Genomic DNA, 27154 nt, shown 5'->3' with positions numbered 1-27154 from the left:
ATGGATATAAGCACTGTCGAAATACTCTGATCTATACAGCTGCCATTTAATTAAATCCAAATAATGTCTCCTTACATCTTTTCATTGTGATAATATCTAGGTGAACATAGTTCCTTGACTTTTTAAAAATCTGTATTCCTTTTACATCCAGTTTTACAAAATCTCCTTCTTACAGTCTGTGAATTAATATGTAGATTTTTATTAATCATGTAAACATATAGTAGAAGATATGAAAGCCTAAAGATAATCTATTTTTCAATATCATTGCCATTGCCACCTAGGACCTCTTGTATTATTTTTCTCTTGTGAATTCTGTGATTTTTGAGATATTAACTTATTGAAATCATATTTATGAAAGCAAGATTAGTCTTCATTTTCTTTTTTTTTAAATTTTTTTACTTTTTTTTAATTTAATTTTATTTTTAAACTTTACATAATTGTATTAGTTTTGCCAAATATCAAAATGAATCCGCCACAGGTATACATGTGTTCCCCATCCTGAACCCTCCTCCCTCCTCCCTCCCATACCATCCCTCTGGGTCGTCCCAGTGCACTAGCCCCATGCATCCAGTATCATGCATTGAACCTGGACTGGCAACTCGTTTCATACATGATATTTTACATGTTTCAATGCCATTCTCCCAAATCTTCCCACCCTCTCCCTCTCCCACAGAGTCCATAAGACTGTTCTATACATCAATGTCTCTTTTGCTGTCTCGTACACAGGGTTATTGTTACCATCTTTCTAAATTCCATATATATGCGTTAGTCTACTGTATTGGTGTTTTTCTTTCTGGCTTACTTCACTCTGTATAATAGGCTCCAGTTTCATCCACCTCATTAGAACTGATTCAAATGTATTCTTTTTAATGGCTGAGTAATACTCCATTGTGTACATGTACCATTGCTTTCTTATCCATTCATCTGCTGATGGACATCTAGGTTGCTTCCATGTCCTGGCTATTATAAACAGTGCTGCGATGAACATTGGGGTACACATGTTCTCTTTCCCTTCTGGTTTCCTCAGTGTGTATGCCCAGCAGTGGGATTGCTGGATCATAAGGCAGTTCTATTTCCAGCTTTTTAAGGAATCTCCACACTGTTCTCCATAGTGGCTGTACTAGTTTGCATTCCCACCAACAGTGCAAGAGGGTTCCCTTTTCTCCACACCCTCTCCAGCATTTATTACTTGTAGACTTTTGGATCGCAGCCATTCTGACTGGTGTGAAATGGTACCTCATAGTGGTTTTGATTTGCATTTCTCTGATAATGAGTGATGTTGAGCATCTTTTCACGTGTTTGTTAGCCATCTGTATGTCTTCTTTGGAGAAATGTCTATTTAGTTCTTTGGCCCATTTTTTGATTGGATCATTTATTTTTCTGGAGTTGAGCTGTAGGAGTTGCTTGTATTCTCGAGATTAGTTGTTTGTCAGATGCTTCATTTGCTATTATCTTCTCCCATTCTGAAGGCTGTCTTTTCACCTTGCTAATAGTTTCCTTTGATGTGCAGAAGCTTTTAAGGTTAATTAGGTCCCATTTGTTTATTTTTGTTTTTATTCCCAATATTCTGGGAGGTGGGTCATAGAGGATCCTGCTGTGATGTATGTCAGAGAGTGTTTTGCCTATGTTCTCCTCTAGGAGTTTTATAGTTTCTGGTCTTACATTTAGATCTTTAATCCATTTTGAGTTTATTTTTGTGTATGGTGTTAGAAAGTGTTCTAATTTCATTCTTTTACAAGTGGTTGACCAGATTTCCCAGCACCACTTGTTAAAGAGACTGTCTTTAATCCATTGTATATTCTTGCCTCCTTTGTCAAAGATAAGGTGTCCATATGTGCATAGATTTATCTCTGGGCTTTCTATTTTGTTCCATTGATCTATATTTCTGTCTTTGTGCCAGTACCATACTGTCTTGATAACTGTGGCTTTGTAGTAGAGCCTGAAGTCAGGTAGGTTGATTCCTCCAGTTCAATTCTTCTTTCTCAAGATCGCTTTGGCTATTCGAGGTTTTTTGTATTTCCATACAAATTGTGAAATTATTTGTTCTAGCTCTGTGAAGAATACTGTTGGTAGCTTGATAGGGTTTGCATTGAATCTATACATTGCTTTGGGTAGTATACTCATTTTCACTCTATTGATTCTTCCAATCCATGAACATGGTATATTTCTCCATCTATTAGTGTCCTCTTTGATTTCTTTCACCAGTGTTTTATAGTTTTCTATATATAGGTCTTTAGTTTCTTTAGGTAGATATATTCCTAAGTATTTTATTCTTTCCGTTGCAATGGTGAATGGAATTGTTTCCTTAATTTCTCTTTCTGTTTTCTCAATATTAGTGTATAGGAATGCAAGGGATTTCTGGGTGTTGATTTTATATCCTGCAACTTTAGTATAGTCATTGATTAGTTCTAGTAATTTTCTGGTGGAGTTTTTAGGGTTTTCTATGTAGAGGATCATGTCATCTGCAAATAATGAGAGTTTTACTTCTTCTTTTCCAATTTGGATTCCTTTTATTTCTTTTTCTGCTCTGATTGCTGTGCCCAAAACTTCCATAACTATGTTGAATAGTAATGGTTAAAGTGGGTACCCTTGTCTTGTTCCTGACTTTAGTGGAAATGCTTTCAATTTTTCACCATTGAGGATAATGTTTGCTGTGGGTTTGTCATATATAGCTTTTATTATGTTGAGGTGTGTTCCTTCTATTCCTGCTTTCTGGAGAGTTTTTATCATAAATGGATGTTGAATTTTGTCAAAGGCTTTCTCTGCATCTATTGAGATAATCCTATGGTTTTTATTTTTCAATTTGTTAATGTAGTGTATTACATTGATTGATTTGTGGATATTGAAGAATCCTTGTATCCCTGGGATAAAGCCCACTTGGTCATGGTGTATGATCTTTTTAATATGTTGTTGGATTCTGATTGCTAGAATTTTGTTCAGGATTTTTGCATCTATGTTCATCAGTGATATTGGCCTGTAGTTCATGAATATGCATTTATATTCAATGTAGTCTCTCTATATAATGTATATATGTGAGTACATATATTTATATATAAACATATATGTGAGTACATATATATATATATATATATATATATATATGTATAATATGTATATATTAAACTACCAGAGGCTTTTAAAAACAAGAATAGTTAGCATAACCAAGTGAAGTCTTTCAGTCGTGTCTGACTCTGCTGCCCCATGGACTGTAGTCTACCAGGCTCCTCTGTCCAAGGGATTTTCCAGGTAAGAGTACTGGAGTAGGTTGCCAGTTCCTTCTACAGGGGATCTTCCCAACGAAGGGATCAAACCCACGTCTCCCTCATTGAAGGCAGACACTTTACCATCTGAGCCACCAGGGAAGAGGTTTATAAAATTCTAGCCAAAAGCAAAAGTTAGCTTTTATATGGTTCAATGCCAAAGGTAATATTTACCAATATGTGTTAAATATTAAAACTCTCCTCTACATTTTAAAAATTTATCCTAGGTTCATGTTTTCTATGGAGAAGGCAATGGCACCCCACTCCAGTACTCTTACCTGGGAAATCCCATGGACGGAGGAGCCTGGTAGGCTGCCGTCCATGGGGTCACTAAGAGTTGGACACGACTGAGCGACTTCGCTTTCACTTTTCACTTTCATGTGTTGGAGAAGGAAATGGCAACCCACTCCAGTGTTCTTGCCTGGAGAATCCCAGGGACAGGGGAGCCTGGTGGGCTGCCGTCTATGGGGTCGCACAGAGTCAGACACAACTAACGTGACTTAGCAGCAGCAGCAGCATGTTTTCTATGTTTGTGGACTCTCAGAGATTAAGGAAACCAGTTCAATTCAATAATTCTATAAATAAAGTACAAAAGAAAACCTAAAGTCCAAATTAATAAACAGAAAATGAAGGTTATGCCTTTGCTATCTGGCAGACTTGGAAATTCAATTCAATGGCAAGCCTGAAGCTATTTCCAATATGGTTGTTTGTTGTTTTTCAGTCATTCAGTTGTGTCAGACCCTTTGAGCCCCATGAATGGCAGCGTGCCAGGCTTCCCCATTCTTCACTATCTCCCGGAGTTTGTTGAAACTCATGTCCATTGAGTCAGATGCCATCCAATCATCTCACCCTCTGTTGCTCCCTTCTCCTCCTGCCCTCAATCTCTCCCAGCAACAGGGTCTTTTCCAAGATTCTGCACTTTGTGTCAGGTGGCCAAAGTATTGGAGCTTCAGCTTCAGCATCATTCCTTCAAAAGAATATTTATTGTTGATTTCGTTTAGGATTGACTGGTTTGTTCTCCTTGCTATCCAAGGGACTCTCAGGAGTCTTATCCAACATCATAGTTCAAAAGCATCAGTTCTTTGGTGCTCAGCCTTCTTTATGGCTCAACTCTCACAGCCATACATAACTACAGGAAAACGATAGCTTTGACTCTACAGACCTTTATTTGTGAAGTGATGTCTCTTCTTTTAAATACACTGTCTAGTTTTGTCACAGCTTTTCTTCCAAGGAGCAAGTGTCTTTTAATTTCATGGCTGCAGTCTCTGCACTAATTTTGGAGGCCCTCAAAAAAGAAAATGTCACTGTTGCGATTGTTTCCCCACCTACCTGCCATGAAGTGATGGGGCTGGATGTGATGATCTTCGGTTTTTTTTTTTTTTTTTTTTTTTTTTGAATGTTGAGTTTTAAGCCAGTTTTTTTCACTTTCCTTTCAGCTTCATCAGGAGGTACTTTAGTTCCGCTTCACTTTCTGCCATAAGAGTGGTGTCATCTGCATATCTGAGTTTATTGGTATTTCTCCCACCAATCTTGATTCCAGTGTATGATTCATCCAGCCCAGCATTTTTCATGATGTACTTTGCATATAAGTTAAATAAGCAGGGGGACAACATGCAGCCTTGACACACTCCTTTTTCAATTTTGAACCAGTCCATTTTTCCATGTCCAGTTCTAACTGTTGCTTCTTGACCTGTATACAGGTTTATCGGGAGGTAGGTAAGGTAGTCTGGTATTCCTATCTCTTTAAGAATTTTCCACAGTTTATTTTAGTTCACACAGAGGCTTTCATGTACTCCATGAAGCAGAAATAGATTTTTTTTTTTCTGTAATGTTTTTGCTTTCTCTGTGATCCAATGGATACTGGCAATTTGATCTCTAATTCCTCTGCTTTTTCTAAATTCAGCTTGTATATCTGGAAGTTCTCAGTTCATGTATTGTTGAAACCTAGCTTAAAGGACTCCAGTACAATATTTTGCTTGTAAACAACAACCGCAAAATTCTGTGTTCCAGTGTAAATAGTCCTTCCACTATTGTGTGTATGTATGTCCAGATTCTTTTTGTAAAACTTTCAAAAAGCACTGTGCTCTATGAAATTGATATGCTTGCAAATATTAGAGGTTAAAGTTCATCCTCTTTGGGGAATCTTTCCATGTGAATCCCCTGCACTTCATAACTGCGGTCATTGCTAATACCTTTTGAGACAATGACCTTACCTATTCCACTCCTGCTGAACTGTGTTTTGCCTTGCGGTATTTTGTTGTTCAATTACTAAGCCTTGCGGTAGAGTTATTTGTTTTTGTATCTGCCTAAGCCACTAGAAAGGATTCCCTGTTGGCAAGAATTCCCCCATTTAAAAATTGCTTATCATAAAGCAGACACAAAGTAATAATTCTGTATAATTAGTGCAGTAGCTACTCTTCCCAGAGGTGAACATTCAGAATCTTTAAGAGGAAGCCTTAGGCATCTGATTCCTTTCCACAACGAGCTCAAAATATGATCTTGAGGAATAGCCAGGGGACAAAACTTTTCTACCTAAGCAACTATCTCCAACATTTGCTAATGGCTTAGTATCAGTAGCCATAAATTATTATATTATTCTGACTAGAGATGTGCAGTAGGTTCAGTCATTAATATTTAGAAAAATTTTAATGTTGCTTTTTGCAAGCCACCTTACCATGGCAGTGTTTGAAATGACTGGTGGTTAAAATATCACACCAAATAAAACCAAAGCATAAACAAGGTGCAAATTATTTTCAACATTCTATGAAGTATAGAATAGTATACTGAACTTTAAACTGATTTTGTAGGAGTAAGTTTTGTAGCAAAACAGAATTGCATCATCCTTTAGAGATAACATCTAGTATAGACATTTAAATAAAAATAGGGACATTATTTAAGGGATCAAGTACCATATATGATGACACAATGCTGTCAGAATTAAAGATGAGTATTGCTCTCTTGAGAACATAAGAAAAAATACACTACTTATTTTTTTTAACTATAAAGCATATTATTGTGCAGTGACTCAATTTTTTAATGGAAATTAAGCTTTCTTGCAATTAAATTTTGAATACCTAGTTTCTTGATAAATAAAACTGAACATTTCCCAAAAGTGATATATATATATATATGTGTGTGTCCAGTATAGAGTGAAAGTGAAAGTGAAGTCGCTCCTTTGTCTCTGACTCTTTGTGATCCCATGGACTGTAGCCTACCATGCTCCTCCATCCATGGGATTCTCCAGGCAAGAGTACTGGAGTGGGTCGCCATTTCCTTCTCCAGCGAATCTTCCCAACCCAGGGATCAAACCCAGGTCTCCTGCATTGCAGGCAGATGCTTTACCCTCTGAGCCACCAGGGAAGACACATAGAGTGAATATATATTCATATATGCAAAGAGCCAACTTATTGGAAAAGACCTTGATGCTGGGAAAGACAGAAGAAGGAGAAGGGTGTGACAGAAAATGAGATGATTGGATGTCATCAGCGACTCAATGGACATGAGTTTGAACAAACTCCAGAAAACAGTAAAGAATAGAGAAACAGGGTGTGCGGCAGTCCATGGGATCTCAACAGTAGGACATGACTTATGATTGAACAATATATTCACATACATGAACATATATATATATATATGTATATATACACGTAAAAGAATCAAAATTAAAATTTCACTGTTGAGAAAGAACAGAATGGCAAACATATCAGTATTCATATTTGACATTTTTAGAATATGGAAGATATTTTTGGCAGTTATGTTTAGTATTGGCAGTTATGTTTAGTATAGTACATAGCTATAACCTACGTATGATGTTTTTGTTAACAAAATCCCCTTACTCTTCATTATATTCTACAATATTTTTTATTAAAGGCAGTATATATTCAGCAAAAATACATATGAAATATAGCATGATATCTATAAACTGTGATTATCAGGTTCAAATATGAGGACACATACTCAAATTGGCAACCCTCAGTACATGTTAGAAAAAGCAATGATGGAAGCAATGTAATATATTTTCATATCGTAATGTTTCAACAATAATTTGGAAACAGATAACAAGTGAGTTAATTTATCAATATCATAATAGAGAGTTGAATATTAAGCTCTATTTGGGAAATTCTGGGAATTTTTCTGATGTAAAAATTATATGGAAATACATTTTAAATGAAAATAAAATTAAGAAGTGTTTTAAAAGGCAATTGTATTTTAAGATATTAGTAAATATTCCCAATTGGGGATGAAATTTGTTCTTTATTGAGATGTCAGCTGGTAACTTCCACTTACTTTGGGCTTTTTTTTTTTTTTTAATGCAAGAACTAACCTGTCAAGATTAGAGTAAAGTACTGTGAGTTGACCTTCCTGTGTGGCACTAGTGGCAAAGAATCTGCCTGCTAATGCAGGAGACATAAGTGACTCCATTCAATACCTAGGTTGGGAAGATCCACTGAAGGAGGGCATGGAATTCCACTCCAGTATTTTTATATAGAAAGTTCTATGGAGAAGGCAATGGCACCCCACTCTAGTACTCTTGCCTGGAGAATCTCATGGATGGAGGAGCCTGGTGGGCTGCAGTCCATGGGGTCGTGAAGAGTCGGACACGACTGAGCGACTTCACTTTCACTTTTCACTTTCATGCATTGGAGGAGGCAATGGCAACCCACTCCAGTGTTCTTGCCTGGAGAATCCCAGGGATGGCGGAGCCTGGTGGGCTGCTGTCTATGGGGTCTCACAACGTCGGACACGACTGAAGTGACTTAGCAGCAACAGCATGGACAGAGAAGCCTGGCAGGTTATAGTCTGTAGGGTTGCACAGAGCCAGATATGACTGAAGCAACATAGCGTGCACACACTATGAGTTAGCATATTCATATATTTCTTAGTCACAAGAAAGCTACAGAACACTATTTAAAAATTACCTTTGAAATGAACATCTGTATATAAGCAGTAGCCAAATTAATTTTATGAACGATATAATTGTTATTGTTCTCCAGTCACTAAGTTTTGTCCAAATCTTGCAACCCCATGAACTTCAGTACACCAGGTTTCCTGTTGTTCACTGTCTCTGGAGTTTGCTTAAACTCATGTCCATCGACTAGGTGATGCCATCCAACCATTCCATCCTCTGTTGTCCCCTTCTCCTCCTGCCTTCAATCTTTCCAAGTATCAGGGTCTTTTGAGTAGGAAATGAGTAGACTCTTTGCATCAGGTAGGTGTTCAAAGTATTGGGGTTATTGGGGCTTCAGCTTCAGCATCTGTCCTTCCAATGAATATTCAGGACCGATTCCCTTTGGGATTGATGGATTTGATCTCCTTGCTGTCCAATAGACTCTCAAGAGTCTTCTCCAGCACCACAATTCAAAAAAGCATCAATTGTTCAGCACTCAGCTTTCTTTATGGTCCTACTCTCTCTCACATTCATTCATGACTACTGGAAAAACCATAGCTTTGACTATATAGACCTTGGTTGGCAAAGAGATGTCTCTGCTTTTTAATAAGTTGTCTAGGTTTGACAGAGCTTTCCTTCCAGGGAGCAAGAGTCTTTTAATTTCATGGCTACAGTTACTGTCCACAGTGATTTTGGAGCCCAAGAATATAACATCTGTCACTGTTTCAACTTTTCCCCATCTGTTTGCCATGAAGTGATGGGACTGGATGCTATGATCTTAGGTTTTTGAATGTTGAATTTTAAGCCAATTTTTCAGTGTCCTCTTTCACACTCATCAAGAGGCTCTTTAGTTCCTTTTCATTTCTGCCATTGGAGTAGTATCATCTACATATCTGAGGCTGTTGATATTTCTCAGATTAATTTCCTGAGTTTTTAATCTAAGGACTATTTATTCAAAAGTAGTTTGGTAAAACATTCTAGCCATAAAATCCATAGTGGGGAAATGACTGGCATGTCTCAGAATATATTTCTTCTTACATGTTAGCTTCATGTCCATCAGCATGGAAATTGGAAAAGTGCTCATTTTAATAATCTCAAATTCTTGGCATTACCTAAAAATAAGTGAGTGTACTAATATGCCATGATCATTCTGATCTGTATTATATATTTATTTTATTGCTTAAATACATATAAAGGACATAATAAAATGCTTCCTTGGTTATTACTTGGTATTATCACTTCAAAAATGAGTTCCAATATTGAGTAACATTGTTAATGATATATAGAAACTAATCTCTGATAATATATTAATCATTGGTAATATAATAATTGGCATAGAAGTGTAGTTTCATGAAAGGAATATAAAAAGCCAAAGACTGTGGTCTGGGCTTCCCTGGTGGCTCAGACGGTAAAGCATCTGCCTGCAATGTAGGATGCCCAGATTCGATGCCTGGGTCAGGAAGATACCCCGGAGAAGGAAATGGCAACCCACTCCAGTATTCTTGCCTGTAAAATACTGTGGAAGAATGAGTCTGGTGGGCTGCAGTCGATGGGATCACACAGAGTCAGACATGACTAAAGTGACTGAGCACACACACAAAGATTGTGGTCTTGACTCAGCCATCATGCTCCCCAGTACCTCAGAACAAGGTTTCTCATATATAGAATAAAGATTTGTAGATGATTCCTGTGTTCCTTTCCAGATATTAGATTCTATAAGATATGTCCAGTTCTGCAGAATTTATAGTGATCCTGTGCACGAAAGTGTTGCAAGTTTAGCTTGGTTCACATTTAGATACTATGCATGCAAGCATCTCTTCTTGGAACGACAACTTGGTCAGTTCACAAAGTTGGGTATAAATCTTCCATCTTTCCCTGTATGAATGTCTGGCTGGGTATATTTAAAAAATACTTATAACTCTAACACTTTACATGTACAAAATTACAGAAAACAGATCAATGTCTGTTTGCTTCCGATCTGTCTTTGTCATCTCCTCTTAAAAAGAAGAAAGAAAGTAGTTATTTTTTTTAATTATCTTTCTTGAGAGTATGCTTTCTTTTGTGAATGATAAAGTTATTCTGATACTTGCTAAAAATTGTAAGGAAAACTTTATTCAAAACTTTTGCAGTAGGGGTCAAGACTGTTGCGATGAAGGAGGAAGATTAAACAGAACTCTGAGTACAAGGACAAGTAGGGATTTATAGCCAATGAAGCAGAGTGACAGGAGTCAATGGATCAAAAATTATTGAGAAGAACTTGATTAAATTTCAAGAATACAATTCTTACTAAACTGACCTAATAGGTCTCTTCTAAAAGCAGGCTATGGACATATACATTAAGGAACTTGACCAGATATTGACAGTAACCAGCTATCAAGTGTGGAAGGAGTTTCAATAAACTGACCTAGCAGCATTCCCTTTTAAAGGTAAATCAGAGACAGAGCTAAGGACAAAGACCATATAAAAAGTGGGTTTTATGTAAGCCTGACTAAAGCTTTATCAAGGAGGGAATTTTTGCCACTTCTGTTGATTCTCATTGAAAGAAAGTCTTTACTTTACCTTCCTATCCAGTGAATGACATATTTCCATTTGTCACTATTCAGGTTTCTCTTATTTTTCTTGTCAACTCTGCTCAAGTGAAAAATGTGTTCTTCTGATAAAGTATTTCCATTCATTATAGTTTGTAAAATATTTTAATTCAAAAGTTAATATGATTGAGAGGACATACCATGCCTTAAGAGATGCTTCGAGAATTTTACATTTCATGTAGTCATGAATTAACACAAAATGCAAAGAATGCAACTTCAAGGTGAAAATTTGTCCATGCCTGTCTTTTTTTCTGTCTATAAATTATCAAGTCTGATCTTTCCACAGTTCTACTTATGAAATGTCCCCTTCCCTTCCTCTAAATTTTTTAACTGCCATAAGTTATTTCCTCGGTACAACATTTGAAGCCTTTCATGATGTGAAAGCCATACTTTTCTGAAAATTAAAATTCTTGATTTGATTATCATCATGAGATATGGCTACATATTTTAGCCTAAAGTCTTCACGTGTTGCCTCAGCCAGTCACATCCTAGTTCAGAAAGTTGCCCCATACCAACTGCTCAATTTCATTAGCATGCCAGTCCTGTGCACTGCTCCTTGCTACTGTCTTGACATTTGCATAGCATACAATGTACAGGAATTTATTTTCTGTTTTATTATAGATAGGATTTATCAGTATTTTCCTGCCTCATACCTCAAATACATTTTTTAATGTGGCTTTTAGCATAGCATATATTTCCTGTAGCACATTTGCATTCGGCATCAGTAATTCCAACTTAAATTCCCACTGAGATCATCAGGCAAGCAATTAGTGGCAATTGCTTGCTTTTATAGAGTAGTCAAATCATGCCCAAAGTTTATGGCTAAATTATAATAATATAATACACATACACACAGATGCTATATATTGGACGGAGTAGACTGTAAGTCAGCTGTTAATAGTTACATTAACGTGTGATTTTCATATTGGGCTACATATACATACAGATGTACTATTTATAAACCTCTCCCTAGAATTATAAGAGATTATATTTCATATATTTTAACCAGTAATAAAATATTTTATAGATAGAGCTAGAGATAGAAATGGATATAGACTTAGCTTTTGACTTTAAATATCAGGAAATTTGTCTTCTCTTACAGTTACACCCCAAATATATTCTTAGATTTTTCACTGAATTTTCCCAGGTCATGAAAAGGTTTTTTTTTTTTCCTCTCTCCTTCAAAATACCTTCTGTTCATTTTAACTGAACCATTGGGTTAAATTTACTGACAATATCCAGTAAATTTGGTGTGTGGTTTTTGAGAACCAAGTAAGCATCTTACATTTAATAAGCCATCAGGTATGTGGTCATGCCCAAGACAAATCTTTTTTATTAAAGTAAAATTGACCTACAACATTTTATTAGTTTTACTGTACAACATAGTGATTTGTCATTTTTATGCATTAGGAAATGATCACAAGGATAAGTCTAGTTATCACCATACAAATTATTAGTAAATTATTGCCTATATTCCTAAGGCCATCCATATATCACACCCCTGATACTTTATAACTGGAAGTATGTTCCTTTGATCTCCTCCCCCTATTTTGCTCATTCCTCCAACCCCCTCCCTGCAACAACTGACAAATTGTTTTCTGTATCTATGAGCCTGTTTCTATTTTTGTTATGTTTGTTTATTTTTGTTTCTCAGATTTCACATGGAAGTGAAATCACATGGTATTTGTCTTTCTCTGTCTGACTTAGTTCACTTAGCACAATATCCTCTAGGTTCATCCAAGTTGTTACAGATGGCAAAATTTCATTCTTTTTTAAGGCTCAGTTTCAAGGCTGAATAACACTATATATTCTTTGTTAAACCCAAAAGATTTAGACCACTTGGTAGAGAAGTAATCATACAGGTCATTCTGTCAGGTCAGTTAATTTCTCTTTCTTAGTTCTTGGCTCATTGCAACAAAATGTGAAATGCCAGACTAAAGGTTTTAAAACAACACACAGATTACAGCTCAGTTCAGCTCAAGCCGACAGATCTTTTATTAGACAGACACTTCCAACATATTAGAGCAGGCTTACTCCAAAGGAGTCCTCCTCTTTTCCCTCTTGGTTTCCCCCTTTTTATACTTCTATTCTCCTCCTTTTGGTTATGCCCTGTTCAAAATAGGGCTTGTACCCACTACCAATCAATGAAAGGGAATACAAATGGGCATATGCTCAAGACCGATTGATGAAATTGCAAGTTATATTACAGTAGGCTCTGTTGTTTATGTCTTCCCATATTCAATCTGTTATGTGTTAGTTGCTCAGGCATGTCTGACTCTTTGCGGCTCCATGAACTGCAGCCCTACAGGCTCCTCTGTCCATGGGATTCTCCAGGCAAGAACACTGGAGTGGGTTGCCATTCCCTTCTCACGGGATCTTTACAACCCATGGGTCAAACCTGGGTCTCCCACATTGCTGAAAGATTCTTTACCATCTGAGCCACCAGGGAAGGCCTACTCAGTCTGTTATAATCAGATGTAGAATATTTATCAACCCTTAATGGGCTCCTTGCTACGAAAGGTTGCTTGGAGAAGCCTCTGAGATTAGGTTGCATCTACTGTGTGCCTAAGGTCCACAGGCAGGAGTTGGAGAAGTGTCTCTGGTTGTTTTGTAGCATATCTGTGAGTTCTGGGTGTGTCTGGGATGGGTTTCAGAGACCAACTTACATCACCTTCAGCCAGGCCATCCCTCATTGCTCATGAATAACTTCCTTCCTAACAATTCCATTTCCTACTACCGTGATGAGGGAAAGCATAGGATCTGTGGGAACACAAAGTAGTGAACCTAACCCACAACTGAATGTTGTGGAAAAGCAATGTTAAGTTAGTGTGGAGCTTAGTTTTGAAGGCAGCCAGGTAGAGGGAAGGGCAGGCACATTGCAAGGTGAGGGAAAACCGCAAGAAGATACGTCTGTAATATTTAGCAAAGTGCCAATATGAGTCACTGTTTATCCAGTCCTCTTTTGAGAGCCATTAAGTTGTTTTGAACTTTGTTATTAAAACAATGTGCTAAAAGTCCTTTATATTAACATTTGATAATGCTTATACTTCTTTTCTCTGGAGAGATATTTAAGACTGCACTGCAGAATCTTAAGGCTTTTTTGTTCCTGAGGAATTGTCCCAAGTTTTTTTCTCTTCAGCAATGTATGATAAAGTCCACATAGCCAAAATGTTGCTAGTACTTAATATTATAAATCTGTTTCTGGGTTGAATAGAAATTCAACTGACCCTGGTTAAAATTACCCCAGATCATCCCATACCTACAACTTAGTACTAGAATAAGCTTGATAGCTTTTACTCCAGAGCCCTCATTCTTAATAACAGAATAACACCTTCCTCACAGGTTATTAAAAAAATACAATAGAATAAAATGTATAAGCTTACTGTCATAAAGTATTTAATAAGAATGTCATACTTCTATATGATTTTGGCATTAAAAACATACAGTAAAACATACATAGGACAAGGATATTTAAATAATTATCTATGCATTTGTACCAGAGATTGTAATTCTTACATTACATATCTGATATATAATCTGTTGATATAACAAAATTGGGAGCAGGTCATTATTAAGTAATTTGAGTAGTAAAGCAAAACTTTTAATTTTTACAATTTTAAATTAATAACTTATCAGGGATATTAAGTTCTAAATAGTTAAAATTAGTAACAAGAATAATCAGTTTAAATACCAGGAACAACAACAACAAAAAATATATCAGCAGCATTTTAGCTAACACTTTGTTTCAGTTCAATTCAGTTCTGAACTGAACTCGTTGCAACCCCATGGGCTGCAGCACGCCAGGCTACCCTGTCCATCACCAACTTCTGGAGCTTACTCAAACTCATGTCCATCAAGTCAGTGAAGACATCCAACCATCTCAGACTCTGTCATCCCCTTCTCCTACTGCTCTCAATCTTTCCCAGCATCAGGGTCTTCTCCAGTGAATCAGTTCTTTGCATCAGGTGGCCAAAGTATTGGAGCTTCAGCTTCAGTATCAGTCCTTCAAATGAATATTCAGTACTGATTTCCTTTAGAATTGACTGGTTTGATCCCCTTGCAGTCCAAGGGACTCTCAAGAGTCTTCTCCAACATCACAGTTCAAAAGCATGACTTTTTTGGTGCTCTGCTTTCTTTATGGTCCAACTAACATCCATATATTGCTACTGGAAAAAAACATCTTTGACTATATGGACCTTTGTTGGTAAAGTAATGTCTCTGCTTTTTAATATGCTATCTATGTTTGTCATAGTTTTTCTTCCAGGGAGCAAATGTCTTTTAATTTCATGGCTGCAGTTACCATCTGCAGTGATTTTGGAGCCCAGGAAAATAAAGTCTGTCACTGTTTCCATTGTTTCACCGTCAATTTACTATGAAGTTATGGGACTGGATGCCACTTATTTTAGGATTATGTTTTTTGTTAAAAAATTGTAAATATGAATCCTTTCAATTATATAGTCAGGCTACTAGACTCAGAAAAGTCATAGTTGATTGGCATTTGGGCTCCATCATACTTCTAGAATGGAACAAAACAAAAACATGTCTATGTAGCACAACTAGGTTTTGCAATTAGGTTTTTGCAATGAAATAATATTTTTTTCTCTTTCTCTCACCTGTAATTATAATGGTCTGGTGTAGGGGCCTGAAAATTGAAATAGCATTATAGGAGCTAAAATTCAAATTAACTATTGTTGATTAATTTAAAACATACCTTCTTATTTAATACTGGAAAAGTCACTTTAGGAAATAATTGTTGTGACATTACCATTTAAATTTTATGTCTGCTTTAAGTTTTTTATAGGAGAAATTATATAACTAAGCCAAGGCTGAAAAATGACATAAGACCATAGATTTTATTGTTTTATCCTAAATTCTCACTTGTAATGAAAGTTGTTCCAGGAATATATTTCACAGATGTTGAGAGCCATTAACTTGCTGGATGGAAATTTTTGTCAGATTATTAAAAGCAAACAACTGTGAGTGTTAATATTTCATATTTTAATAATTGGCCAACTTTGAATATTTTATATTAAAATGATTTGATGAATCAGTCAAATTATATATTTTTATGAGTTCTAATATCACATATTAAATATATACAATTAGAATTACTGTGGCTTTTTTCGTAGTCAATAATGATTAATATTGTTTATACTAATTAAATGACTATCTTAAAGAAAATGTCTATAATGTTATATTGTATTGCTTTACAGATGCTCCCAAGTTCATATCAAATCAAACAATTTATTACTCTTGGGAAGGAAATCCAATAAATATAAGCTGTGATGTGAAATCAAATCCACCAGCATCAGTCCATTGGAGAAGAGAGAAATTAGTCTTGCCAGCTAAAAACACCACTAATTTAAAGACATATAGCACAGGGAGAAAAATAATATTAGAGGTAAGTCTTCATTATATATCAACAAATTGTATTATTTTGGCAGTTATTTACTATTTTAGAATATATTTAAGTATCTTGATATATAAATTATCTATAATTCTATCCTATATTATATGTATACCATGTTGTGTATATTTCATGCTAATTTGCTTAAAGAGAAATTTTATGCATTTGGGTCATTGTCAATTAATGGTTAGTGTCTCACTATTTACTTATATGGGCTTACTTATATAGATATTTGGCTATATAGCAAAAGTCATTATATTTCATGAATTTATATTTAAAAAAAACAATTGTATCAGGGAAAAGTAGGGAGAAAGAATGAATAGTTTGTATGTTATTGAGGGCCAAAAGTTCAATTTCAGTGTTGCTACTAGGCATTGAGTTTGTGATTACATCATCCTGCTTCCTAGATCAGCATATATAAATGCTATCTGCTGGCTACATATTTACAAATTCCTAAATAAACCAGATTTGCTTGTTCATTGCCTCATTTCATTTTATATTTTATGTTAAGATTGTAGATAATTGTTTTTATACTGCCGAGTACCTGGCCTTTAAATTCTGTTTGAATACAGTATCTTTTATTTATTAATTGTATATTATGTTTGTATATCAATTTCTAATGTTTATCTGTCTATGACAATGATCATTAGTCCTTCTAATTTATGATGCTTTCATAACAATTGAGAATCTTTCTCAAATAGCATGTTTAGCTTGAAAGATGCTATATTTTCTCTACTAGTTCAATATACATAAATTTTAATAATGCTTGTTTTACAATAACATTTGATATCTTTATTGCATTAACTTAAAAGTGTTCTCACTGGTGCCCTGTTAACTCTTTCACCTAGTAACTGGACTTAGTAAAACATTTGTTCGATGGAATGATTTCAGTATCACTTCCACCAACTGTTTGGATAATTGATTATCAGAACATTTTGTCTAAATCTATTTCAAATAAATTTTTTTTGTATCTGTATTAGAAGTATTTATTGGCAAATTGACAGAGAACTCAGTTTCACAAAGACTTTTGACCAGATTCAACTGCAATTTTTCGTATTTAACCATAGAAAATTGAGGTTAGGTTTAGGGGAGTGTATTAGTGTGATAGGGCTGCCATAACAAAATAACACAGAATGGGTGGCTTAAAAAATAGAAACTATAATTTTTCACACATTTCTGGAAGCTAGAAGTCCAATATCCAGGTGCCAGAAGGACTGGTTTATTGCAAGTCTCTCCTTGTTTTGCGGATGGATGTCTTCTCACTGTTACTCATATAACCTTCCCTCAGTGTAGGCAGAGAAAGAAGAGAAAATGCTCCAATGTCTTTTCTTCTTATAAGGATACCAGGCCCCACTCTTGCGATCTCCTTTGCCTTCTTAAAGTCCTTACCTCCAAATATAGTCACATTAGAGATTAGGGTTTCAGAATTTGATTTTTGTCAATAGCCATGATTCAGTCCATAACAGGTAGATTTACATTCATGTTTTTTTTTAATTTTATTTTATTTTTAAACTTTACATAATTGTATTAGTTTTGCCAAACATCAAAATGAATTAAATGACAGACTAATCTGTAATTTCAGCTTGACTTCATCTTGCCACTTTTCAGATTCTGGAATAGCTCATAATTCTTCATAGTTGATATGAGCAACAATTTATAAATTGACATTTAAGTATTTTATTAATATAAAGTTATCATGTCATTTCTGCCAGAATGCCATTTCTCTCAATGCAAAAGTCAAAACTAAGCAATTTTTGTTTATACATAGCCAAGGAATCTGTTTCTTAGGGCACTGACCTTGAGCATAAACTTTTTATGTGTATACTATTTTCAAAAATTAAGTTTAAATCCTGAATAAATAATACAGATGTATAACAAAAACAACTTAAAACACTAAAGCAAAATAACAATAACAACAATAAGAAGAATCAGTAATAATGTTAATAATTTTGAATTAGTAGCATACATAGTTCCTTAGGATGTACATTATAATGATTTTTCTCTATAAATTATTATAGTAGTTACATAATTGCTAATACTTAAGAACATATAAAAATAAAAATAAATTTTCCAATTAATAATAATCTGGTTAGTAGTGGATTCCTTGAATTAACATTTTTTTCCTTTGATTACATACATATGTTCATTTCTTAATGTGAATTTTAAAAAATAACAAAACATTCTATAAATCCTTTTGGTTCTTGCCAATAAATGTATTTCTCAAGGCCTTACAGATTTGGTCATTTGTTTTCCCTAAGTGTTCCCCTGAGGTAATAGGACAGCTTTTTAATATTTGAGAAAATTTGATTCAGAAAGTTTCTAATAGGTAGACTGGAATAATATTCTGCCCTTAAGTGTTTAGGAAAGAGCTTACAAATTCCTTTATTAACATTGTTCTCTCAGTTAATATTTTTGTGTTAAAAACTACTCTTGGTATTTTATTATATTCTATCAAAGCCCAACATCTGAAGTAAACTTGAATTATTTTAACTGCATATTAAAATATGAAGTAGTTATTGAATAAATATAAGTAACCTTTTATATATTAAACATAGTTAATATGAATATATATTAAATAAATATGAATTACATACCTTTGTTATATATTATTATGCATTTTGATAAAATTATCTATTATTTCACTATGCTGGCATTAAACTTTTAAAAACCACTTGTTGGACCCTACTACTTTCCTAGAATATACTAAATAGGCTGGAGGGGACATGATTTGGCCCAGTTGTATGATCTGTGTTTTTTTAATAGTCTGTGCTACTAGGGGTAGTTTCTCTATTTGTTAATCATAGAGCATGATAAAGAAACTACGTATTTCAGCTAAAATTACAAAGCCTTTATCTTTTGATAAGTGAACTCCCAGGAAAATAAAATCAAAGCTGAACTGAGCCTTTTAAAATGTGTTCCAGTTAAAATAGGTATATTTAAGTTACTTTATGGATCTTGAGGAACTGTGCAATAGTCAGGATTCTTTGTCACATCCGTCCTGTATTTGCATTGCATTTGTTCAGTACACATTCTTCCCTTTGGGATATACAAATGACTTTCTCATATATTTGTAGAATAAAGACATTTTTCGTAAACTTTCTGAGTAGTAAAATTGTTTTCTAGTTAAGTTAACTTAGTTTATTATAACCTGAATATATGAAAAATTAATATTTTAGTCATTTAAAAGTACTTCTATATGGGCTGTTAAAGCTTCTAGTCCTTAAAGCTATAATCTATTCCTAGATGGACATCTGACTAGAAGATGAATGACACAGCTTTTTGTACCCTTTCAGAATTATCATCTTCAATGGACCTCCAAATTGCACTTTTAGTTAATAGCCTCCCATTATCACAAAACCATTTTCCCCTTTTGGGATAGACTTGAAATTAACAGCAACTCTATTGTACGCTTATTCTCTCTTAATAACAGTTACTGGAATTGAAAATTATATCTTTACAATCACCAAATCTCTTTTCTGAATTGATACTTCAGAATTTTTGTACATTAGAATTACAGGGTTGGTCCCACTGTTCAACAATAGAATCCCAGAAGGTTAACTTAATTATGGATTTCAAGTGTGTAAGGACTGAGGTCAACTATTTTCCACCCAAACTGAAAGAGAATGATAGGAATTGAACAACAATAGGGGCAAGATACGTTGTTAGGTATCAAGATAATATGCCTGCCAACAGGGATTGGTACACAGGGAAATATTTTCTTGCAAAATACCTTCCTGAAAGATTTTTATTTTAAATATATCCTCACCCTTTCTTAATATTTTATGTTTAATAAAATCATAAGAGGAAGAGAAAGCTGTGGTATTTTGAACCTTTCTTAAACTTTAAACCTGCCTGATCGAAGACAGCAAGGTAGAAAACAGAGTTAACAATGCTTTTGTTACAAGATTCCTATTTGTAAAGTCGTTTGTAGCAATTGCAGAATATATATTTTTCAATCGGTACGATTTTCTGTACTTTACATATATAAATATCTGATGATTTTTCACTTGAATACATGTAACAAAATGGTAGTATTTATCTACTTAATAAATCGATAGACTAGCTGTAATTTACCTGGTCCTATGGTGGGTTAGTGGAGAAGGCAATGGCACCCCACTCCAGTACTCTTGCCTGGAAAATCCCACGGACAGAGGAACCTGGTGGGCTGCAGTCCATGGGGTCGCTGGGAGTCGGACAGGACTGAGCGACTTCATTTTCACTTTTCACTTTCATGCGTTGGAGAAGGAAATGGCACCCCACTCCAGTGTTCTTGCCTGGAGAATCCCAGGGACGGGGGAACCTTGTGGGCTGCAGTCTATGGGGTCGCACAGAGTCGGACACGACTGAAGCGACTTAGCAGCAGCATGGTGGGTTAGAGTCCACGGGGTCGCAAAGAGTTGAACAGAACTGAGCACCTAAGCACATGGACACACATGGATAGTACAAAACTACGGATTATATCTTAAAAGGAGAGAATGCTTACTTGATACAGAAAAAAGAGTTATGACAAGGAGTTTTCAGTAATTGTATATATATGAAGATGATAGTGATGCTACAGACTATTTTAAAACTTCTGTGATATTGTTTTAAAATTGTGAAACTTTTATTATTATAATTATTTTAGATTGCACCTACATCCGATAATGACTTTGGACGATATAATTGCACAGCTACTAATCCTATAGGAACAAGATTTCAAGAGTATATTCTTGCTTTGGCTGGTAAGTATAACGTAGTAATTTCTGATATCTCATAAAATATTTCCTGAAGTAAATAGTTTTTATATGTGCATAATCCTGATACAGGTTACTATGAGAAAGATAGAACTGGTGCTTAAAATATTGTAACAGTTCTATATGATACAGTGAGGGCTTAGATTGTATTCACTAATCAAGATTAATTTTCATTCTGATTCCCCCAACTTTATATATGACACATCTATGAAAGTGTTAGGAAACATATGTCTTAAGAAATCAAACTATATTCACGTAAAGTAAAAATCTTGTCAAAAATACCAATAAAATATATCTTTAGAGAAATTAAAATTAATCTGTTTTAAAATTCTAAATTGAAAGAATAAACAGTAACTTCATTGTTAAAATTTAGAGTTATGTAACTTGCTGAAATATGTTTCATTTTGTATACATAAAAACATTTCAGTTCTTTCCTTAAAGCTTAAAATATATAGATAAAATATCATGCAGGTTAAAGTTTACCTTAACTAGAAATCTAGCTATGCTTTTATTTGTATTTATATTATATATATTTATATTTATGTATATATATATATAAACACATATAGATTTTGTCATTAGTACAAGACTGGTTAGAAATCTGGAAATATTCATGTTTATACTTTGTAAAGTTCAGATGATGTAAATATTATTTATTGTCTTCCAGGTCCAGGTAGGGAAATATCAGAAAATCATTATACTATTATATTTTAATAGAATAAATAACTTTCATGAAAATATTTTGAAACTTTTTCAAATAAATTATATAATATAAAATGTTAAATAAATTATATAAAGTTAAATTATATAGCTGTAATTTTATATTGTTATGAAGTATTTCTTTTGATATGTAGATATATCTTAAAGTCATTAGTTGTGAAGATCAAAAGGGAAATTTAAAAGTTATGAAGCTAATAATAATCAAATTATTATGTAACTGGAAAACCTGCTCGTCTCCAATTCAAGTTTTATTTTACTACATTATGGGTAAAGGAAGAGAAGGATTCTGTGGAAAGGTTTTAGGGAAGGAAATGATAAGGAAAAAGTTAAAATTAGAGGGAGTTAATATAGAAAGGAAAAGAGGCAGAAAATGATGAAATAAGGGAGAATATAAACCAGAGTGTACTGTCTACCAGGAAGTCATTGGAAAACTAATCTCAATGAAAATCATTGGAAGTAGACTGCGTGCAGTTAGTCATATGAATAAACCTTTGTACAAGCAAACTAAATTCTAGAAAATGAAATGTGTTAAATCACATCAAATTCATTTATAATAAATTGAAGTATTAATTGTAGTAATGAAAAGCATCCACTACTCATGTCAATTCCAAGCTTTAGAAAATTAGGCAAATGTCCTTGTAGAAACTGTTTATAAATAATATCTAGACATATGATTGCTATATACATATATTATAGTTAATATAATATAAATATATTAACATTGATGTACTATTATATATTGCTTTTTTGAAAAATGACCCCATTTTCTATAAGGTAGAACTTGATAAGTGACCTTTTAAAATTTTTTTTAGTTTTTGGAAATTCATAATTCAAGAAATTATGAAATATAGAACATTATACTGATGAGATTTGAAGTCTTATTAAATTCATTACATAATATCTATGTAGTTTCATATGTCATATTTTATATTTCCAAAATATATTCTCTATTCTTCCTTTCCTTCCTTCCTTTTTTTTTCCCTCCTGAATAATTAAATCCTACATCTGGCTTCCCTAGTGGCTCATTTGGTAAACAATTTGCCTGCAATGCAGGAGACCCAGGTTCAATCCCTGGGTTGGGAATATCCCCTGGAAGGAAATGGAGGCAATCCACTGCAGTATTCTTGCCTGGAGAGTTCCATGGACGGAGGAGCCTGGTGGGCTACAGTCCATGGGGTCACAAAGAGTCAGACATGACTGAGTGACTAACATTTTCACTTTCATTTTTCACATCTGAGCAAAGTGGGTATTTTTATGTGGATGGGGTAGGGCACGGCAATCCAGCATATGATGTGCCTGTTTTAAGACAGAGACAGCAACCCAGAGAAGAGTATGGGAGCCTGATCAGAGTAAGGAGAGTTTTCAATAAAGAAATGGGGGCAGTGATGAATGATTAATTTCTGAAGTTTGTAGGCTTAGCGTGGCTAATATAGCATGGCTAATAAAATCAATATAATTATCTCACCTTTGGGGAAGAGATCAGTAAATGCAAAAATTAGAATGATCCAGAGTTGATGATTGGGTCTTGGGGGTACTCTGGTCTTGTGTACATAGCTGGATAGAGAAAAGAAGTGGAGGGGTGTGTGTGTGTGTTCAACCACTTCTACAGGGAGCTTCCTTTTGCCAGGAATGTGATTTAGAAAATAATTTTTAAGATAATTCTACACACTGAGAGAACTTGAGAGCTACAACATCCCAGTAACAAAAGAGCATGCTTGGCAGCCAGATCTTAGTTTTTAAGTATCATTCTTCACTATGAGTGTTGTCAAAGCTATGGTTTTTCCAGTAGTCATGTGAGAGTTAGAACATAAAGAAGGCTGAGCACCAGAATTTGATACTTTTGAATTGTGGTGCTGGAGAAACTCTTAAGAATCCCTTGGACAGCAAGGAGATCAAACCAGTCAATCCTAAAGGAAATCAACCCAAAATATACATTGTAAGGACTGATGCTGAAGCTAAAGCTCTAATACTTTGGCCACCTGATGCGAAGACTGGACTTATTGGAAAAAGACCCTCACGCTGGGAAAGACTGAAGGAAAATGATAGAAATGGTAGCAGATATGAGATAATTATATAAAGTCATTGACTCAATGGCCATGGATTTGAGCAAACTCCAGGAAATAGTGAAGGACAGGGAAGCCTGGAGAGCTGCAGTCCTTGGGGTCATAAAGATTTGGACATGACCTAGCAACTGAACAATAACAGCAGCTGAGAGTAGCTAGGTCTCTTTTTAAAACTGGCTAATTCTAGGACATCATAGATGATGAATGCACAGTAGTATCTGATACTGGGATAACAATCTTATTTATTATGGACATTGTATTTTATTAAACAATTCATAAATTTCACTTTATTTGCCACTTTTTTCCTTCAAGTCTCTTCCTACCTCATTTTTTCACACAAGCTAATACTAGGAGACCTGCTGAGGTCTCCTGCGCTATGCTTCACAACTGATTTGTTTTAACCTCAGTTCAGGACTCTGTACTTACCCCTATTAAATTTCATCTTGTCCATTTGAGCTCATCCTTTTAACTTAATGAGATCTTGTCAAATCCAGTATTTTTGCTCTCTTTCCAAGATTGATTTAATTCACAAATACCATGAGGCAGTCATTTGCATTTTCACCTATGTCATGGTTCAGCCTATGCAAATCATTTTTAAGAATAGAGACCTTCTTACAGGTTAAATTGGATCAATTGAACAGAATTCTGTTGATATGTAATTATAGTCAATCTACTTGCCCTTGTACCTGGACTACATTTTATCTAGACCCATGTTCCATAAAATGTGAAAGCAGCTTGAAATCAGTTCATTGGAAAATACACTTTCTTCAACTAAATATAAAACTAAGTTTCTCTTCAGTTCAGTTCAGTTCAGTCGCTCAGTCGTGTCTGACCCTTTATGACCACATGAACCGCAGCAGGCCAGGCCTCCCTGTCCATCACCAACTCCCAGAATCCACCCAAACCCATCTCCATTGAGTCGGTGATGCCATCTAACCATCTCATCCTCTGTTGTCTCCTTCTCCCCCTGCCCTCAATCTTTCCCAGCATCAGGGTCTTTTCAAATGAGTTAGCCCTTTGCATCACGTGGCCAAAGTATTGGAGTTTCAGCTTCAAAATCAGTCCTACCAATAAACACCCAGGATTGATCTCCTTTAGGATGGATTGGTTGGATCTCCTTGCAGTCCAAGGGCCTCTCAAGACTCTTACTTCTCAAATACCACAGTTCAAAAGCATCAATTCTTTGACACTCATCTTTCTTTATAGTCCAACTCTCACATCCATACATGAACACTTGAAAAACCATAGCTTTAACTAGGTGGACCTTTGTTGGCAAAGAAATGTCTCTGCTTTTTAGTATCCTATCTAGGTTAGTCATAACTTTCCTTCCAAGGAGTTCAGTTCAGTTCAGTCGCTCAGTCATGTCTGACTCTTTGCGACCGCATGAATCACAGCTGCCAGGCCTCCCTGTCCATCACCAACTCCGGAGTTCACTCAAACTCACGTCCATCGAGTCGGTGATGCCATCCAGCCATCTCATCCTCTGTAGTCCCCTTTTCCTCCTGCCCCCAATCCCTCCCAGCATCAGAGTCTTTTCCAATGAGTCAAATCTTCGCATGAGGTGGCCAAAGTACTAGAGTTTCAGCTTTAGCATCATTCCTTCCAAAGAACACCCAGGACTGATCTCCTTTAGAATGGACTGGTTGGAACTCCTTGCAGTCCAAGGGACTCTCAAGAGTCTTCTCCAGCACCACACTTCAAAAGCATCAATTCTTCAGCACTCAGCTTTATTCACAGTCCAACTCTCCCATCCATACATGACCACTGGAAAAACCATATACTTAAACTAGATGGACCTTTGTTGGCAAAGTAATATCTCTGCTTTTGAATGATAGTATCTAGGTTGGTCATAACTTTCTTTCCAAGGAGTAAGCGTCTTTTAATTTCATGGCTGCAGTCACCATCTGCAGTGATTTTGGAGCCCAGAAAAATGAAGTCAGCCATTGTTTCCTCATCTATTTGGCATGAAGATATGTGACTGGATGCCATGATCTTAGTTTTCTACATGTTGAGTTTTAATATGTAATTTTTAATATGTATTATTTAATATGTAAGTTTCTCTTACATAATCAATTTTGAGATATCTAACCTGAAAAATCTACATCTTTCTCTTTTTTCCTATACTATAAGGAAAAGTTTTGTCTTTGAAAATTACCTGGCTTATGGTAGATTTAGATGAATTATTGAATGTATTAAGGGTTCAAAATGCATCATTTGATTTGCTTATGAGTCATAGTTGTGTGTATGTGCTTAGTCGCTCTGTCATGTCCGACTCTTTGCAACCTCATGGACTGCAGCCCCCCAGGCTGTAGTTTTCCTGACAGTTATAAAAGTAAATGAACAAATAAAATTGAAAACAATTATTCAGAAGATTAGTGTCACTACCTGTGAGGAGAAAATTTTAAACGTATGTGATCAAATGATGTTAAAAGATCAATATAATAATGATTTGATTTGGAATTTGGAGCAAACCAGATTGGTAATGAAATGAGGAATTTACAGTTTCAGATGTGCTACAGATTGTCTATAATGTTAGATTAAGCTCACAATTGAAATAGGAAAATATATAAAATTTATTGTAAATAATGTGGCCTCTCAGAGCCGAAGCAGATGAAAGCCGTTTCAGCATTATCCTTGAGGTGAATGCAGTTGATATATACACTCTGCATGGTAGGGTCTTACTAAATCTAGGAAACTCAATTCTTTATATGAGAATTCCCTTAATATTTGGGACTTTTATCAGGTGGAGATTGGTAAATAAACCAGGAAATAATACTTTAATATGGAGACATGGGTGGTTATAAATTTATTTGAGAAACAGGGGAGAGGGAAGGCATGAGATAGCCACCAGTCTTTTGACTTCAAGGTCTTAATATACCTCAAGTGAGGTCCAAAGTCAAGTCTGCAACTACTCATCAGAGGTCAAGAAACTTTGCAGTCAAGCTACCCTTCTGCTGATTTCACAGCCCCCGGCACCAGAAATTGAATAGACTGTGGAGTAGGGAGTTGAGGTACTTCTGTAATCCACATCTGTATGTCCTCTTGTCCACATGCACCTGCTCAGAAGAATAGGAATGGCACTCACACTGGTTCAGCATGTTAAACCACGAGGATGTGCCACTCATCCTAAATGCCTTTATGGTGGTAACAACCATAGCAGCAAGTGAGCCTAGGGAATAAAGATTTTAGCCTTTCATTGCTTTTATTTTTTTATTAATTTTATTTTATTTTTAAACTTTACATAACTGTATTAGTTTTGCCAAATATCAAAATGAATCTGCCACAGGTATACTTGTGTTCCCCATCCTGAACCCTCCTCCCTCCTCCCTCCCCATTCCATCCCTCTGGGTCGTCCCAGTGCACCAGCCCCAAGCATCCAGTATCGTGCATCGAACCTGGACTGGCAACTCATTTCATACATGATATTTTACATGTTTCAATGCCATTCTCCCAAATCTTCCCGCCCTCTCCCTCTCCCACAGAGTCCATAAGACT

General features: G+C 35.3%; 1 protein-coding gene across 2 annotated transcripts in view; it reads left to right on the top strand.

Annotated features, from left to right (window-relative positions):
- NCAM2 (neural cell adhesion molecule 2) overlaps nucleotides 1–27154 on the top strand; it is a 575454-nt gene that overhangs the window by 449818 nt on the left and 98482 nt on the right. For both annotated transcript variants that reach the window (XM_025282108.3, XM_025282115.2), the window contains exons 10-11: nucleotides 15950–16137; nucleotides 20768–20864. In XM_025282108.3, the coding sequence (XP_025137893.1) occupies nucleotides 15950–16137; nucleotides 20768–20864 (285 nt within the window). The remainder of the gene's footprint in view (nucleotides 1–15949; nucleotides 16138–20767; nucleotides 20865–27154) is intronic.

Source organism: Bubalus bubalis, chromosome 1 (assembly GCF_019923935.1).
Source record: "Bubalus bubalis isolate 160015118507 breed Murrah chromosome 1, NDDB_SH_1, whole genome shotgun sequence".
In the NCBI taxonomy this organism is placed as follows: domain Eukaryota; kingdom Metazoa; phylum Chordata; class Mammalia; order Artiodactyla; family Bovidae; genus Bubalus; species Bubalus bubalis.
Note: the sequence above shows the minus strand (reverse complement) of the source record. Positions and strands in the feature narration are given on the sequence as shown.